Source organism: Arachis hypogaea, chromosome 14, assembly GCF_003086295.3.
Source record: "Arachis hypogaea cultivar Tifrunner chromosome 14, arahy.Tifrunner.gnm2.J5K5, whole genome shotgun sequence".
NCBI classification, from domain to species: domain Eukaryota; kingdom Viridiplantae; phylum Streptophyta; class Magnoliopsida; order Fabales; family Fabaceae; genus Arachis; species Arachis hypogaea.
The window spans coordinates 128,829,996-128,848,513 of NC_092049.1; the positions used below are offsets into that span (position 1 = coordinate 128,829,996).

The following is an 18,518-nucleotide window of genomic DNA, read 5'->3' on the forward strand; positions in this document are numbered from 1 at the left end:
ATTTCTATGTAAAAGAAATTCAATAAAAATATTTCTTTCACACTTTTAAACCTATTTATTCCTAAAATATTTTTAAATCAATTTTTTTCTAAATAACAAAAATAAAATATAATAATATATGAATAATAACTACTAACTAAAACATACAAACAAGTAAATATAATACCAAATATAAATATATATATATATATATATATATATATATATATATATATTTACTTTTTTTAATTATTATTGTGCGGATCTGCGGATCCGCGAATCGGATCCGCGAATGTGGAGCTGATATCCGTGATCCGATCCGTAAAGAGTGGGAATCGGATCCGCAATTTTCGGATCGAATGCAGACATTTACCGCGGATTTGTGAATACGATCCGATCCATGAGTACCTCTACATTTGATAAAGAATTAAAAAAATAAAAAATAAATTGAACAAGAAGTCTAATTCTTATCTTAGCTTCTTCACTTTCCCACGCGACACAACATGATACAGGACACAAATTTAAAATTTTTATAAGATAAGGAGATGCGGTATAAATATAAAATATGAAGTATTCTTTAGATAAATTGTAATGATATTTTGATATTTATTAATGTTAAATATAAATTAATTTTTTAATTATTTTAATATCTTTTTTTAATTATATAAAATATTTAAAATATTTTTTTTTAATAATTAATAATATATACTATTTTTAAACTCATTTCAAAAATACATCTTAAAAATAAGGTTGGACACGCTAATATACGATGATATTTAAATGTGTTCAAGACTTCAAGTATATCTAAAAAAAATTTATTTTTTATCAAGACACAGTTGGACACAAAAGACATGTACGTCAAACAAGTGTCAATGAGTATCATATTCAAAACGTGTCCAATACACGGACACGCGGAAAGCGGCCGTGCTTGGTAGCTTTCAACGAATTAAGGTTATTTTATAACTAATTTATTATAAATTATTATTATACTATATGATCAACTGTGTAAGAATATGAACAATTCGTTTGCCTTTTGCATGGAAGAAATTATAGAAAAGTCTGAGGGAGGAAGATAAAGTAGGGACAAATGCAAATCCTTAGGAGGGAACTGTTTCAAACGTTGTTGTCACCTTCTAAGTTCTAATAATGTCACATATAAATATAACATATAGTTTTGAAACTTCAAATTTAAATCTGCCACATAAAAAAGGAAAAAAAAAGGTTACAATACAAAAAAGAACCCTTGCTGGGACCATTTTTTCTTTTTGTTCCCAACCGTTTGTTTCTCTTTTCTCTTTTGAAGTTTCAAATTTCAGTTATAGTTTCAACCTCGGAAAGTTGTCAAACAATGTTTCTTTTTTCTAACATAATAATAATCCCTTTGCTGCGTTTCTACATTGAGTTGTTCTGAATCTCTTTACTGTATCAGAATCTATCATTCAATTCTATTAAAACTTTTTCCTTTTCTTTTATTTTATTTTAATTTTTAGTTTGAATTATATATTATTTTCATTCAATTTTCTCTGCTTTTTCTTTTGATCTCTCTCTCACACTTTTTGTCTTTTTTGTTTTCTATATCTTCATTCAATTTCTTATATTTTCTAAGCTTAGTAGTTCTAACTTCTAAGTCACATGCTTTGATATCTTAGTATGTAGTACCAAAATTAATATTTGTACATGCAGGTGTTCGTTAATTTGATCATAAATTCTTGTGCTAAGAATATGGAGAAGAAATCATCATCATCAACAAAGTTTGATGAGATTTCTGAGTTAGGATTTCAACCTCCTCCTCCTTCTCCTTCTATGGAGGATCATTCGGCAACCGATGCATGGACATATTCAGAGCCAGAGGCATCAAACTTATCAGATTCAGTTGATGAAAGCAGTTATGCCAGTGACTTTTCGCCTTCTCGGCCGACGGCTGCGAGAGCAGATGCTAAACAAGTTGTTCTTTCAAGGCTAGGATTGAAGTTGCGCAAGAATTCGGTCGATGTTAAGCTCAATGAGAGTGATCTTATGGATTCAGGTTTGGTTTGCATTCAATAAATTGTCTAATTAATTTTAGATGAAAACATGCCGTTTGAAGTTGATAGTTGAGAATCGTTACATGATAATTTAGTCAAACACTAGGATTCTTCAATAAGTACAATTTCCATTTGAAATTAAAGTAATTAATGAAGTTTTTGTGTTTGATTAGGTGAGCTTGAAGTAATGAAGGAAAGATTTTCAAAGCTGCTGTTGGGAGAAGACATGTCTGGTGGTGGAAAAGGAGTTTGCACTGCAGTTACAATTTCAAATGCCATTACCAATCTCTATGGTAATTTCTTGATTTTCAACAGTGGCAATATCATATTCAAAAATCAAAATGATTATTTGTTTATTAATGATGGTTGAAATTGTGAATTTTCATTCTGCAGCAACTGTATTTGGACAAAGTTTGAAGTTGGAGCCACTGAAGCCTGAGAAGAAAGCAATGTGGAAAAGAGAAATGAAGGTTCTTTTATCAGTGTGTGATTATATAGTAGAATTTGCCCCAACTGCACAATATTTAGAAGATGGAACAATCGTTGAGGTGATCTCTTTTTCGCAAAATTATACTCTCTCCATTTCATATTAATTAACGAGTTGAGTCGCAAAATAATCCTTTAGATTGGTTGCGTGCACTGAAATAATTCTTAAGATCTCAATTACATCACTAAGATGGTCAAAAGTGACTAATCACACTGTTAAGGACTAACGTGAAGCACTTTTGCCAATCTCAAGAATATAATTAATGCAATTGGGATCTTAGGGACTATTTTAGTGCACATGATCAAACTCATGAACTATTTTAGGGGCTTAACTCGCTAATAAACAAATATACCAAAAAAGTAAAAATGATTTTATAACTTCACATCTCTAAATGTATCTAATAATATGATTTGATAATGTCTCTCAGATGATGAAGAGTAGACCAAGATCAGACATATATATCAACCTCCCTGCTCTACAGAAGCTTGACACAATGCTCATAGTAGGACACAAACAACTAACAAACCTAAATTTCTTCAAATTTTCATGTAAAAAAAATGTGTGTGATATTTGTCTCATTGACATGATTTTCATCTTTTTTGTAGGAAATATTAGACACTTTCCATGATACTGAATTTTGGTATGTAGATAACATTCCGGCGAATTCACCACGCACGCGCGCAACCTCTTTTCGGAGGATTGTTCAGCGAAAAGACGAGAAATGGTGGCTTCCGGTGCCTTGTGTTCTCCCCGGTGGCCTATCTGAAAAATCAAGGAAGCACTTAGTAGAAAAAAGGGATTGTGCTAACCAAATTCATAAAGCAGCCATGGCAATAAACAACAATGTTCTTGCTGAGATTGATATCCCAGAAACCTACATTGATAATCTTCCTAAGGTTAGTTAAATTTCATCATTGGTTATATGATTTTATCCCTATTGTTTATAAGATAATTTTATGTTTAATGAATCTCAGTGTGAAATTAAATTTTGTATAATAAGTCTCAGAATGAGTGTACATTTTCTTTTCTTCTCTCAGCTGAAATTCTATAGCCAAGTGGTTGAGGATCCAATTACATGTGACCCCCTAAAGTCTTGGAATTTATCATCAAATTTCATAAGCCTTTTATGGAAGCCAATGATAGCAGCTGAGACTTGTAGAAAAAGGGATGATATAATTTCACATAAGGTACACTTAGCATATAAATCCAATTAGATTTAACAATATTGTGCTCATTATTTTGACATCATAAAATAATTAAAAGTTAGGACCTATAAACTTACAAGGATTAATTGTACTCTACTATCCAAAAAAAGTTATATAATGCACTTATTTTAGGTCAAACACATGTTTATGAAATATCAAATAAATTTAGATATTAGGGACTAAAAATACACACAGCTTCTTCAAGTTTGGAGAATTCCATGGTTCTAAAAATCAGACCAATTTAATCAGGTTAATTGGGAATTAGTCACCAAATCGATTCGGTTCAAATAGTTAACAATAAATCGGTCAAAAAATTGAAAAATCGGTTAATCAATATGATTTTTTAGAGGTTAACGTTTTAAAATAATAAAACACATAATAATTTTTAAAAAATATATATATTTTTTATATATAAATATATTATTTTATTATATCTGTTTCAATAGATTAAACTTCAATTAAATCTTTAAATCTTTGAACCTCTAATTCTACCAATTTAATCCTCAATTTTCAAAACCTTTTTTTTTTCATGCTACTAGTTTTTCTTTCAATCTTTCATAGTGGCTGAATTATGATGCTAACTTCATCTGCTCTTTTTCAAAACATTGTTTTCTCTCAGAATGGAAGAGCAAATATGGGAGACACAATTTACCACTACATGTCTGCTGCAGAGAAATTCTCAGCTGATCAACTTCTTGACTACTTGAAGATAAGTTCTGAGCATGAAGCACTTGAGCTGGCCGACAGGGTCGAGTCTTCGATGTACTCGTGGCGCCGGAAAGCTTGCCTGAGCCATTCCAAATCATCCTGGAGCAAAGTGAAGGAACTCATGGCCGACGCCGACCGGAAGGACAAGAATTACACCTTAGCTGAGAGAGCAGAGACTTTGTTGTTCTGCCTGAAGCAAAGATATCCTGAACTGTCACAAACTTCTCTTGACACATGCAAGATTCAGTATAACAAGGTAATAAGTTTTGCAATATATTGAATCATAAAGTTTTATCATTGATTCATTGTGCATAGTGATGGTGGAGTATGTGAAATCATGTACATATATATAAGTTTGGATTTCTGTTATATAAAGTGGAAAATCATCCTCTTATTTACATATTGATCTTAGTAAATTACATTCACCTTCCTTGAGATTAAGTGGTATTTACATATGCTAAAGATTAAAACCTTTAATGACATTAGTTTGTATTTTAATATCAATAATTAAGATATTATTATAATTTATCTAAAAAATATTTTATATTTTATATATATTGTGTTCGCATGTCTTATAAAAAATAAAAAATTAAGTATATTTGCATATGTTGTGCCGTGTCATATCTACTATCTGTGTCAGTGTCCGTGCTTTATAGGTAAAACTCTAAAGACAGAGAAGGAAAAAGACTAATGTACTAAAAACTCCGCCTATGTTACACTTGCGGTACATAGCCGGTCCCAAGCCCGGATAAAGGAGGAGGGTTGTGTTAGGTCTTCGGCAACCAACATAAAAATATAGCCGAACCCCCATGACATATTTATTCCTCACTAGAAAAAGATTATTATAAAATGTGATAATAAACTCTTTTGTAAATGCAGTACTAGAGACAGATTGTTATTAACAAATATAGAAATTTAAACTGAGCATATGGACTTATCAAGAATGAAAATTTATATCATTTTGCAGGATGTTGGAAAAGCAATATTAGAGAGTTATTCAAGAGTACTAGAAGGCCTAGCATTCAACATTGTTGCTTGGGTTGAAGATGTTCTCTATGTAGATAAATCAATGAAGAACAGAGAAGTCTAGATACACCATAAATTGGTTTGGCATCTTACACCCTTGTTGCTGTTCCTACAAAAGAGTTAGGATAATGTAGAAAGGTACTAGGTGATTGATTGTTTGAAAAGATATTCACTTGTTTCAAGTGTGTATGAAGACTAAAGTGTGTTCTGGTTTGTAGTTGGCAAATCATAGTTTGCTAGCTCTAACCTTGGTTTGAGGCTGAAAATCATATGTTGAAATGAGCTAAATATAGTTTGTCTTTCAAATCATGTTTTACAGTCTTCCAATGCTAAAAGAAACACAAAGGAAAAATCCACATCTATCTATTTATAGGTGAGTTCTCTCGTGGTCACATTAACCATGGCTAAACCCTAAATCCTAACATCTGCAATTTTTTTTTTAAAATAATCATAATGTTTAGTTTCATTCAATTTTATGTTCACTGTTTTCGATTTGTATCAAAATTATCCTTAGACATTAATTCCATATAAAACGCTAGGGACAAAATTGAAAACTTCCAAGATAATTTTGAATTTTGACACAAATAAAAAACGTTAAAAATAAAATTAAATAAATCGAAAATATTAAGGACAAAATTAAAGATAAGAGATATTTTGAAAGAAAATCACAAACATTAAAAGAAAAAAATATGCTTTGTCTTTGTAGAAAAAATTGAAGCATTCTAAGCGACATACTCAAAGCATTAAAATATAATAAGGTGGAGAGGTTGAAAATAAACGCAAACAATGACAACACAAGAGTTGCACCTAAAGAGATCATATACGCAACTTAACCTGACATTCTGACAATTACAGCCTGTTTTCACTGCTACTATGCAAGGAATTTGAAGCTTAGCTTACCAATTTGGGAAGATTCTGAATGAAGTTTGAGCTTTCTTTTGCAATAGTATCAACAAGCTTAGCTAAGTGTGGAAGGTGTTTGAAGGGAAGAGAACATAGTTTTATCAAGTCCAAAAAGCAAAAAAATCCAATATTTCTGATAACTCAGGCGATGATAATCTGTCACAACCGTTGCATAGAAATTAATTAACCTTAACTACTATATTCATTCACATCTAGTTGAATGCACAACAAGATTTCATGCAGCAGCAGTAACCATACTTGAATGCAAAAATTCATCTAAACTTTTCAAGATTTCTTGCTTCTTCAAACTGCCATCGAAATTCGCTAAGAGGTCCGATCTCAGGTTGTTTACCCGGTTTGACCCCTACGGGTTTTGGAAAAATCGGCGACCCTGTCCGGTTTTCAAAAACCGAACCGGATCAATACCTTTTTGAAATCTGAAAACAAAAATTTGAAAAACCCTAACCAACCTCACTCACTCGTCACTCGCTCATCATTCATCACCGATTCTCTCTCCTCCGTACCTCACTCACCGCGCCGGTCAGCCAACAGAGGTCGCATCTCCTGCCTCCGCGCCGCCATTCTCCGTTATCCTTCCTCCATGCCGTGTTCCTCGTCGCCGGTCTCTGCCTCCTTCGCGTGACTCGTCATCCTCTGCGTGTGGCTGTGCTGAAGCTCCGAACTCCGAAGCTTCGCCGTCCCTGACTCAGCTTCTGCTTCTGCTTCTGTAGGTGAGTTTGTTTTATTTTTTAGGTTATTCTTTAATGGTTATTAATTTTTTATGCTTACTATTTTCAGTTTTAATGTAGTTTTAGATAAATTGATGCTAATTGATTTAGATAAATTGATGATTAGTTATACTGATTAGTCTTGATGGAGAGGATGGTTCTGATATTGTTCCGAAAAGCTGGTTAAGGGGAAATTATTCAGGTTTGTTGCTTACTTTGGCAGCTGCTGTGTGCATTGTTTTGAGCTTATCAATAGTGATAAGAAGGAAGATGATTAGGTCAAGGGGAGTTTGTATTGTTGTATCAAAGTCTGTACTTGTTTACATCATAACTTTTGAGTGGTAATTGAGTTTACTGATTATGCTTCAAATTAAGTGAAGGAATGCATAGGCAACAATGCGTATGTCCTTTGGATTTAATGTCTATTTTCGTATTAGTTATTTTTAGGAATTGAGACTTGATTGTTGTTAAAGTGTTAGTGAAGACATGTATTTCAAATTTTAATATGATTTTATAGTTTTATTTTAAGTGAGACCGGATCCACCAGTTCAACCCGTGATCCACCAGTTGAACTAGTGACCCAGTATTCTGACTGGTTCGATTACCGTTCGGTTCTGATAACTATGCTTGACGGTGTTTCTCTCTTTCCCAAATAAATTAATTAATGCTATGAGTGGTGCACTTTGTAATGAATTCCATCGTTGAATTTGAATTTTTCATTGTTTGGGATTTTTAGTTTTTACAAGAAAAACTTTGAATTGATGCAGCACATTATGAGTTGAACAAAACAAGATTCTTTTTTCATTCCCTAGTTTTTCAATAATTGTCCGTACTGAAGTATCTGGTTCCTCTGAAACAATAATCCTTATTACCAAAAGTGCAAACTTTGATGAACTTCGTTTCTTCAAGGCATTACTAAGTGTTCTTTTGGATTTGCTATTTCTGGTAGGATGTGCACTTTTGTGTTGTCAGAAATTCAGAATATGAAATGTAGGTTTGGAATATTTGATGGACCCTGGTTGGATTTCAAAACCATGAAATGGATATTAATTGTTCTGTAATCTGTTCACTTTATCAGGGCACAAAGAGCTCGAAATGAGTGCTGCAGAAACACCAAAGAAAACCGGCACGCCCCAAATTGTTAAGTTGGACAAGGCATTGAAGTTGGTAATTGTCTATCTAGCTGTGAATTTTGTTTTATTTTTTCATTTTTTGTGTATGCCTAGTTAGTAGTGGCCAGTGAATTATTTTTATGTGCAATCATTGTGCATTCATATAGAAGAGTGAGCATTGCAAGGGCAAGATTGTTGCCTTGTGACCTAAAAGGCTAAAAGTTATGGGTTCAAATCATTGAAACAACCCTCCACCTATGGGAGTTAAGGCTATCCTCTCCTGTCCCCGACTTAAGCAGATGGGAGCCTTGTGCACCAAACCTTTTTTTCTTTTTTATGTTCATTCATATGTAGCATTACATTAGATATGGAGTGAAAAATGTTCTCTTTAGTGCATTTGCTAAGCTAGTCAATTGTTCTATATAACAAGTTAGTTTGTTTGTGTATATTTGCATATTAACCCCCCCAAAAAAAGTTGTTTAAAGACTGGTGCTCATTCAATATTTTGCATTTTCAAGGATGTAATCCATTGTATTTATATACTTCTCTGCCATTCTGATTGGCAGGCTGAGGCATGGGTAAATAGTATGAGTAAAGGTGCTGATGATCATGATGAAAAACCGGATAATGAAGTAGAGGGTCGGCCTGAAAGGTAACTAGCACCATTAACTTGTTCACGTTCTGAATTTTGATATGGCACAATAGCACAGTCGAGCAATAGTAGCAATATTAGTTTGAATTCACTATTTTGAATTATGGCGTGATACCTACTGCTTATGTTGTATCATCACACTTCTATGCTTCATTGTAGGCTTGGATTAGGTGCAAAAGTTTCACGGAAATCCAAAGTTGGTCCCTCAGATGACCCTGTTGACAGAAAATTGTATGCCAAAATGCAAGCCGAAAAAAGAAAGACAGCGAAAATTGCTCAAGAATCTGCTTCAGTCGCAAGCAATGCTTTAGATGACGAGGAATACGATGAAGAATTGGAAAGCAGAACTAGTGCGTTCACCAAGAGGAAGGCATCAGTTCCTTCAACACTGTCTAATAAGAAGCAAAAGTAATGGCATCTACTGATTCGAGATCCCTATGTTTAGTTGGTTATCATATTCTTTGCACTTGTCTTACTGGCATGAAAAAAAAATGAGCTTTCATGTAATACAGTTATGCACTTAAGGACAATGGCTATAAAGTACTATGGCGGCATCTAATGCTCATTTTGACTATGTTTCCTATGTTCCTCTTCAGTAATTTACAAGAAGAGAAGTAACAATGTTAAGAGGAAATGGTATGTGTTCTTATATATATTTGTATTGTTTAGCTTGCTAGCATATAAACTCTGAATCTTTTTTGTAGTTAATCAATTACATTTTGCACATTGATTTGTAAAATTATACTTGTACATATGAAGTTTACTTCACTGCATATAATATAACAAATTTGAAATGAAAGAAATAGAAATGAATATTCAAGATATCCAGAAGGGTAGTAATCCCAAAATTACTCCAAGCTGATCTCACACTTCATTTATTTCCAGACTGTATAAAATGTAACAGGTTATCCAAACACCAAAACAGCAAATATACAAAGAAGTAAGGATGATATCAAACAAAGTTACAACAAACCAACTAACTAATGTGATCAGTTCATCAGCCAAAAAAAACAATAATAGCTCTCTACAAAATCTACAAACACCTTTGGCCATGTCTCGCACACTGGATAAAACTGTTGTTTTGTCACTGTAAACAAGCCTAGTTTTTGTACTTTCCTCAGGAAGCAATTGCAACTTGGTTTCCTATTTACTTTTTGTGGCTTTGCACTTTGCAGTCCCTTATTGTGTATCCTCATTCACATCAATACTATCTGATATTAGCATAGTCAAGAAATATCACCAAGCTTCAATGATGCTTTACAAAAGTCTACCTCTTCAGTATTCTTTCTGATCATTTTCTATCAACCCTGCATGATATATACTCTTTTTGTTCCATAATTTCTGTCATTTTGAAGTTCCAGTACATCCTTGGACCAATGTATTTGGCTACAATAGCTCCAAATACATTGTTATAAAAAATGTGCCGAATTTTCAAAGTGACGGATATTTTGGAACTGAGGAAGTATCTTCTTTACAAGTTGATGGTGCTCTCATTGTTATCAGCCTCAAGTTGAAGCTGAGAACATTCACTTTCAGGGATTTCACTTATAAAGCTCAATATTGTATCTTCCATCAGTTCAGCAAGAATGACCTCACCCATTTCGAAGCCAACAGTTTCGGCATCAGGTCGAAGATCCATCCACGTTTCACTCCCCGCCAGGTCTTTTCTAACGATTTGTTCCAAGGTACGTGGTGGGGGCAGGGGAAGGATATGCCAGCACACTCCTTCAAAGACTTTGAGAGTAACCCTTTTCATATTTGGGGTTGGCCTTATGCTAGGATTTACAAATGATACATAAGGTGAGACTCCAAAGTAATACCAACAAACCTCCACGAGAATTTCCTCGATACAGTCGAATAGGAGCTTCTGGTCATGGCAAAGTGGATTGGGGAAGAACTCTATCTGAGCAAACAAGGAAGGATCGAGTATCTCGTCTGATGAAAGGCATTTCACCAACAGTTGATCCGGAGTCAAGCTTGATGCTTGTAAGACAGCTTTAATGTAATCATATATCAATTCATTCTCTTCGAAACAATATTTTCCTCTTTCAAGTTGATCAACAGGCGAAGAGTCACATTCATCAAATTGCAGCGGTCGTACTGGCAATTTAACTGATCACGAATGAATTAAAATTAATATGATAAAGAGAAAGATATTCCAACAATTGTAATTGGTTAATTGGCCCCTTGTAATAATAATAAAGGGCAGCCCGGTGTACAAACATCCTATGTTAACGCGGGGTCCAGGGAAGGGCTGAACCCAAAGGGTATAATGTATGTAGCCTAACCTGATAATTATATCAGTGGCTGTTTCCAAGTCCTTGTAATAATAACAATAACAATATACCAAAAAAAACAAATGTAAAAAGATTTTATAGGTCAATTTAAGGATAAAGTACAATCTAGAGAACCCTGGTCAACCTGCATACTATTTGAATTTCAGCTCTTCAGTTTGCAGTTTAGACAACCACTGAAAACAAGTAGTTTCCAGATTTTTATTTTGAAAACTATGGTTTTAACTTGAAAAACAAAAGCGAGAGTCCAGAGAGGCTTTAATGTTCTAGTAAGTGCAGGAAAACATACCAGCTTGACATCTCGAGTATCCAGGACTTGAATCCTCATCCAAGAATGGAGTATCAAGAACAGATACGGGACTTGGTCGGCCGGAAACATCTGTAACGCTTTCTATCTCTTCAATTTTCTTTGCGACAGACGAGTGAGAAGGGGATAATGGTGGAGATGATGGTTGGACATCTTCTGTAACAACCTGTGAAAAAAAAAAAAAGGAATACCAATGATATGTCAGATAAAATTTTACAGATACAGACATCACTTTACAAAATATCTTAAGGGGTCATTTTAGATAGTACATTTCTATTACATTATACTTATAGTCCAACAAATCATTTGTTCACTTATAAATACTATCAGTAAGAGACATAACCTGATTCAAACATGAAGAACCCTGTGTACTATCAGAAATTTCTAACATCACACAATATTGTTCTTTTTCCATGACGAATCCCACTGGAATCGGGGATGATTGCAAAATGTCTGTCTCTTTTTCAGATTCTACGTTAACTGCACAAGAATAACAGAATGATAAATAAAAGAACACACATAAACCCATATGCACCAAAGTTTATCACAGCAGCTATCACTCAAATCATATAATTTGAACATGGTACCTTCAGTAACTGTCTCATCAATAACAGGAGAACAGGTTTCTTCTGTATCAACACAACCAACATCATGTGCCAAGTTTGACTGTGAATTAGTTTGTTGTACTTCATTATTAGAGATTTCTTCACAAATGCTGGACTGCTTTTCTGAATTGCTCATTGCCTGATCCAGAGGATCGACAAAGGTTGCTTGCTTGGGTGACAAGTTATCCTGATTAACCTCTGAAGGTCTATCTGACACAGAAAATCTTGTCTTTGTGGTCACAAAATGATGTTCCAAATCCCGTCCGGGACTGCCAAGGGGAGAAAAGTTGTACTCAGGAATAGATAGTATTCGACCAAGTGTTTTGGGGCTCTGCCTACCTGAAATGTTTGTGTTCTCATCTCCACTGTCTAGCATCTCACACAGATGTTTTCTAGCCTCAATATATAAGTTAGAAACCCTTTGTTTGGAACTGTCATTTTCATGTTCCACACTAAATTCGGAGTGTTTTGAAGCACCGGTCTTGTTTCCATTCATAACATCAAACATAGGTCTTGCAATCTTTTCCATGAAGAAATGGTCTTTAGTTGGAGACCTCATTCCAACATTATTGTCTTTCCCAATGGTTTTGCTCCCTGGCCCCTTATTTTGACATTTATCCGGAAGCTTTCTTGAGATCCCTTCGGCGTTTCCATGTTTCTCCCTTCCCATGGCATGTTTCAATTTCCTTTTTATCTCTGTAAGAGAAAAATGTGAACTAACTTTCACAAAACGACCTTTGTGATGGACAACATCATGAGAATCAAGTGAAGAGGCAAGGATGCTTCCAGAACTTCGTGAACTTGTTAGTGCAGGCTTCAGAATGACTATTCTATTTGTAAACTCTGTTTTCCCATTCTCGTTTGTAGGACATTCTGATTGAGACTTTGACCTTTTCCTGAAAAAGTTACGATGTTTACGGTTGAAAGTTTCCTTTTCTTGTTTCGGATTGTCAAGGTCTTCTTCTACAGAGAACTTGGAGCCAATAACTGAGCTGTGTTCATTGTCATTTATTGCATGAGAATTCCCCAACTCCTGAACATGTTTCAATAAAATTGAATCTGAGTCTTGTAGAAGTCTAACAAACAATTCCTTATCCGAGCTTATAACCTGAAGTGCTTCCATGAGTTCATTTGAGCAATTGGATTTTCCATCTTCTGCCTGATCTTTCCCATTTGCTATCATTTGATTCACAAACTCATGGATTGCATCCCTTGCAAGGTTTTCAGAAACACCATAATTTTGGTTTGATTGTGAATTAACTTCGCTGTCATTGTCATGCATCACAGAACAACCACCCTTAACGTGACAAAAGTCTTCCATTATCTTGTCTAAATCAAGATTATCTTTTGACTGTTGCCTTGAATGCGGGTTATGCAGGAATTCAGACTTCAGCATTGCATCCGAACTCAACTCATGGGTGTCCATATCACGGCTTTTCTTTCGAGATTTCTTTTTTCTTTTGGAATCTGTCTTTGGGGAAACTTCACTTGCTACTCTGGATTTCTTTGACTCTACTTGATCAGCATGACCTAGATCCTTCACCGCATCCTTCTCGATGAACATCTCTTCTTCTATGAGTTTCTTCATACTAGGCTTATCCGGATCAGTTATCTCAATCAGTCTCATACTCTCTCCTCTTTCCTGAAATATACGTGAACACTAAAATCAATAAATTAATTTTACTTTTGTTGACTACCTTGCAAGTTTGAAGCATGAAATTTTGAGTAAATGCATAAACATATGGATGGACTGACATACAAGATGGCCTTGATATTCTTCGTCCAAATCGCTTAATGTCTCAAACTTGTTCTTGGTAGGTACAGGTACAGCACCTGATGAAAGAAAGAATAACAATCATTCTGATCCTTTTGCCTAATGCAGCATAGCTGGACCACAAATTATTCCACAACCGTTACAAACAAAGAAGGCATATTATGATGAAAAGTTACAACTCAAAAATATCGAAAAATCAACTTAACCCCATAATAGATAAGTACATACCCATAATAGATAAGTACATATAAGTTTTGGAGCCACACTATTTAGCAAAGCCATTACATGCACAGTTGGTGGGTACATTGATCAAACACATAAAAAAAGTGTTCAATTTTGGAATTACAAATTTAGACCGTATCTCTGTTCTTACCTACAGCATGCTGGCTGCTGCGTTTCGCATCTGCAATCATCCTACGAGTAGAGCGACCATGGCGAAAATCGAACATACTAATAAAACCCCACATACAACCAGATTGATCTTTCTCATACTGCACAGTTAATCTCGGGGGTCTTTTCGCCATGGTAATTGGCACAATTGACTTTCCTTCTTCTACCTCTCTTCCGTTGGAATGCTAAAGGAATCTTAGCTTTACTTTGGCTGTGTTCATACAAAAGTCCTCGCAGCTACGATCTAAGAATCTGATTGATGGACAAAACCATGAAATGAAACAATGAAGTTGGAATCCATAAAAACACACATTTTCACTCTCTCTAATCCCCAAAGGGCATTAGATCATGGAAAACACCTTAACAAGAAGGGGGAAATTATGTGCTAAACATATGCAGAACAAACTAGTCTCTTTATGGTAACAATTTTAACTTATTCACATGGTAACAAGAAATTGAAATCAGACACAAAATTTGTGTATCCACTTAAAATGGAAGTGATGCAACTCAATTAATTGGTTACTAACTAAGGAGAGCTGAAAAACCAATTAGGAAAAATGAGATTTGTTGAACTAAGTGAAGTACCTGTTAAGGAAGAAAAAGGCAAAAAATGCAACTTGAGAAGTCCACTAAGGAAAAAACATCTATGGATTCCAATTTGAGTGAAGCTCAATGGGGTCAATGTAGCTTCCTTTGGAGGGGAAAGTATCAGTGCCTGCCTTCTTCATACACATGCCTTTTACCAGCTCATAAACTCAACAAAGAAAGTAAAGCTGAAAATCAGAGTTGTCTTGCTTTTCATCAAAGGCCAATTGATTGAAACTAGCCACTTATTCACAGCTCAGTGATTTCCCCTTTCTTCCAATAAAATAACAAAAGAAAGGTGAATGATCAAACTTGATGAAAAAGTTTGATAATCACATCAAATGAAAAGAAGAAGATAAAAGAGACCTTCTGACACACAAAAGCTTGGCCCCAAATAGTGTCAAATCCAAACTCCACAATAATCAAAATCAAGCAAAAACCGAACTGATGGATACTATAAATGTCTCATAACTTGTCATCTTCGATTAGCATCAATGCTCTTACCTACCATAAAAGGCCACAACTCTAGTTCAATTTTGCACCTATATCCAGTTGGAAGAAAATGCTCTGTGAAGCACTAAATTCTCACATTAAACAAAATTGAAAAATGGTAATTTTTTTGGTTGAAAATTGCAGCCAGAAAATAAATAAATAAAGAACACCCCAAAAAGAAAAATGGAGACTTTTGTTATTGGGTATCTTTTGGACAACCAAAAAGAGGAGAAAAATGGTAACTTGCACCGACCCACGATTGATTTAACGCGGAATTTTGATACGGGCAGCCATTAAAGACTGAGAATAAAAGGTAAGCATATAAGATAGAAAGAAGAGAAAAAGAAGAAGATGGTGTTGAAGAGAGACAAGGTTAGGAATTGTAGAGAAAGTGAAAGCAGAGATAGAGAGGTTTTACGATGATGTTTGGAATACATGATAGTTGTGACAAATATGACGTGTCTACGTGGGTCCAAGCATGCTTTTCTCTTTTTTCTTAAAAATATATTAAAAGTAAACAAAAGGCTAAAATTTTTATATATGAATAATTTTAATGTGAAATACAAAAATATTTCATCATTTTGGTGTTCTACACGGTTGTGGTAGTAACACAAAACTCGTTGACGTTTTGCGATAAAAAAAATTTTTTAATCATGAAAGAACAAAACGTCGCTGACGTTTTGTAATAAAAAATATTATTTTAATTGAAGAAACACAAAACGTCACTGACGTTTTGTAAATGGCCATAGTTGTGCTCAACACATAGTTTGGTTCATGATGAAGGATTTCACTTCTAGTAATACAATATTAAAAAGAAAAAGTTCTAAACAAAATTTATTATTTTTAACTAATAATTAAGAGAAAAAGACAAATAGATTTTTAACATTTTGCTCTGCGAACATTTAAATCTCCAACAATTTGAAAATATATTTAAGTCATTAACTTTATCAAAACCTGTACATGTGGATTCTTCTGTTCACTTGGATCTAACAGACTCAACGAAAAAATCAAACATGGCTTTCGTTGTATTGGCCTGGCCAATATACGGATGCACACGTAAAGAGTTTTTAAAAAATGACAAATTAAATTCAGGGATGGATATGTCCAGATTTTGAGAAAATCGGATACTTAAATGTATTTTCAAATACTCAAGGATATAAATGTCTGCCGACCAAAAGATCAAGGACCTATTTGTCCTTTTCTCGATAATTAATTATTAATATTTAAAAATACAAACAAAAAATATAATATTAAATTATTAAATTAAAAAAATTAAATTAATAAATAAAAATAATAATAAAATAACAAAAAATAATAAACTATAGTGATTCTTAAACATTTCTTAAAATAAAATATACTTACAACATCTTTTATTTACATCTTAAACTTAAAAGTGTATAAGTTTTAAATAATATATTTATTATTTTTAAGATTTTTAATATATCCACTTTATATTCAAAATGAAATACACATAAAGACTTATTAAACAATCATGTTATACATAATCAATAATTAATTATAAAGTCAACTACTAATATAAAAGTATAATATATATATATATATATATATATATATATATATATATATTAACTAATTTTTGGTATATAAATAATATTTTTTATTAAAAATTATTCCAAATAAAACAATCTAATTTTTAAACATTTTCTATCTATCTAGTAGCGGCTCTCTCTCTATTTCTATTTCTTTATATTTTTTAAGTCTAATTATTATATATTGATAATTTTTTAATATAATAAATGAATATCTTTTTAGAGAATATATGCGTTTGAAAGAAGAAGAAAACTATATATGAAAGATGAACTCAAATTAGTTAGATACAAGGTGGTTTTATATTTTCATTGATGCACAACTATAGGAAAATAGATTAGAGTGCTTTTACCATTTTAATCATATTCAATAACAAAATTTTAAATTTGACATCATTTTAAAAGAGGATTTAGTTAAAAAAATAAAAAAACTAAAAATAAATAATTACAAAAATATATTTGTATTATAATAAGTATAAAAGTGTAGATATCTATATTTTGTATATTTTCTTAGTTATTAAATTCGACTGACTAAAATAAATGTGAGTGATATGGTTTGGTTTAATAGGTTGAATGAAGATATAATCATTAAAAAAAAAAAAAAAGATATTTTTCAAAATTTTAATTTTAATGTATTGAAATGATAGTGTAAACGCATATTGGAATAATTTACTACTAGTGCATTAATAGCGGCACCATTAATCCAATTCTTTTTATAAATATATAGTAATAATAAGAAAATTTGAAATTAGCCAAAAGAGTAAGTATGTCATACTAAAATTAAAAAATTATGGCTAGAGGTGGCAAATAGAAAAATCTGTTTTGTTTTGTTTTATTCTGTTAAAAGTCTATTATCTGGTAGGTTATTTTATTTCATTTAGTGAGGTGATTCTAAATTTTTCTTTTGTTCCGCCTAACGTATTTATAATTATAAATTATTAAATATTAAATAATATATATAACTTCATAATTATTTTAATAAATTTATAATTTTTAAATTCATAAATATTAAAGTTTTTATAATTATAAATATGTAATAAACATAATTATAAATCAAATTTTTTGAAACAAAATAATAAAATTAATATTGTTCAAACTCCAAAACAAAACAAGCGTAATATTGTCCAAAATATATAATTAAACATCTTCAAGTTTATCTCAATCAAACATGAAATATAATCCAAAATATAACTTAGGACATTTTCAATTATCATTTTCATTCTCTTGTAGATCAATAACATCCTAAAAATTTATAAAAAATCGAAAAATTTGTAAAAATTTCTAGTCTAATCCGTCTTTTTTGACAGATTACGCAAACCAATCCAGCAAATTTCGACCCGTTTACCATTTATAATTATGGGTTTAATTTTTGAAGTTAGTAAAATATTTTATTTAATAATTTATTTAATAAATTATATATAATAGATATTTTTTCTTTAAATATTGATATCTTAATTTTATTATCAGAAAGTTAATTAGTTTAACTCAATTTGGATAAATTCTCGTAAAGAAGTAAAAATCTTTAAAAAAAAAAAAAAGTTGTTTATAGAATTCTAATCCAAAAGTCACATAAAGAAGTCAAAAGTACTTATTTTGACAAATTTGGTGTTAATTATTTATCTTTTATGCAAAGGCTAGAGCATTAAAGATTCCTATTTTTAGATAGACACGAATAATAGATGCATGGAAGTCATGATCTA

The 18,518-nt window shown here is 32.5% G+C and overlaps 3 protein-coding genes across 9 annotated transcripts; 2 read left to right on the forward strand and 1 right to left on the reverse strand.

Annotated features, from left to right (window-relative positions):
• The first annotated feature begins 1,378 nt into the window (after positions 1-1,378).
• On the forward strand, positions 1,379-5,738 carry LOC112744102 (rop guanine nucleotide exchange factor 3). 3 transcript variants are annotated; one of them, XM_025793597.3, is made up of 8 exons: positions 1,381-2,005; positions 2,177-2,296; positions 2,397-2,551; positions 2,918-2,992; positions 3,096-3,386; positions 3,528-3,677; positions 4,315-4,659; positions 5,371-5,738. In XM_025793597.3, the coding sequence occupies exons 1-8, from the start codon at positions 1,657-1,659 to the stop codon at positions 5,491-5,493; spliced, it is 1,608 nt and encodes a 535-aa protein (XP_025649382.1). In that variant the 5' UTR covers positions 1,381-1,656; the 3' UTR covers positions 5,494-5,738. The 3 variants fall into 3 exon arrangements, with proteins under 3 accessions (XP_025649383.1, XP_025649382.1, XP_025649384.1); XM_025793598.3 differs by lacking the exon at positions 3,528-3,677 and having other exon boundaries at positions 1,379-2,005; XM_025793599.1 differs by lacking the exons at positions 1,381-2,005; positions 2,177-2,296; positions 3,528-3,677 and having other exon boundaries at positions 2,363-2,551.
• A 395-nt stretch (positions 5,739-6,133) lies between these two features.
• Positions 6,134-9,548, forward strand: LOC112744104 (uncharacterized). 3 transcript variants are annotated; one of them, XM_025793604.3, is made up of 5 exons: positions 6,794-7,063; positions 7,188-7,262; positions 8,139-8,227; positions 8,739-8,824; positions 8,984-9,548. In XM_025793604.3, exons 3-5 carry the CDS (start codon positions 8,156-8,158, stop codon positions 9,234-9,236), a joined length of 411 nt encoding a protein of 136 aa, XP_025649389.1. In that variant the 5' UTR covers positions 6,794-7,063; positions 7,188-7,262; positions 8,139-8,155; the 3' UTR covers positions 9,237-9,548. The 3 variants fall into 3 exon arrangements, with proteins under 3 accessions (XP_025649388.1, XP_025649389.1, XP_025649387.1); XM_025793602.3 differs by lacking the exon at positions 7,188-7,262 and adding an exon at positions 8,010-8,050 and having other exon boundaries at positions 6,796-7,063; XM_025793603.3 differs by lacking the exon at positions 7,188-7,262 and having other exon boundaries at positions 6,134-7,063.
• A 124-nt stretch (positions 9,549-9,672) lies between these two features.
• On the reverse strand, positions 9,673-15,692 carry LOC112744103 (uncharacterized). Of its 3 annotated transcripts, none has more exons than XM_072214944.1 (8): positions 15,146-15,692; positions 14,780-15,052; positions 14,178-14,446; positions 13,790-13,863; positions 12,013-13,672; positions 11,769-11,905; positions 11,408-11,591; positions 9,673-10,936 (listed from the first exon to the last, which is right to left on the reverse strand). In XM_072214944.1, the coding sequence occupies exons 3-8, from the start codon at positions 14,326-14,328 to the stop codon at positions 10,296-10,298; spliced, it is 2,847 nt and encodes a 948-aa protein (XP_072071045.1). In that variant the 5' UTR covers positions 14,329-14,446; positions 14,780-15,052; positions 15,146-15,692; the 3' UTR covers positions 9,673-10,295. The 3 variants fall into 3 exon arrangements, with proteins under 3 accessions (XP_072071045.1, XP_025649385.1, XP_029148126.1); XM_025793600.3 differs by having other exon boundaries at positions 12,013-13,690; positions 15,146-15,676; XM_029292293.2 differs by having other exon boundaries at positions 13,790-13,917; positions 14,780-15,680.
• Between the last annotated feature and the right edge of the window lie 2,826 nt (positions 15,693-18,518).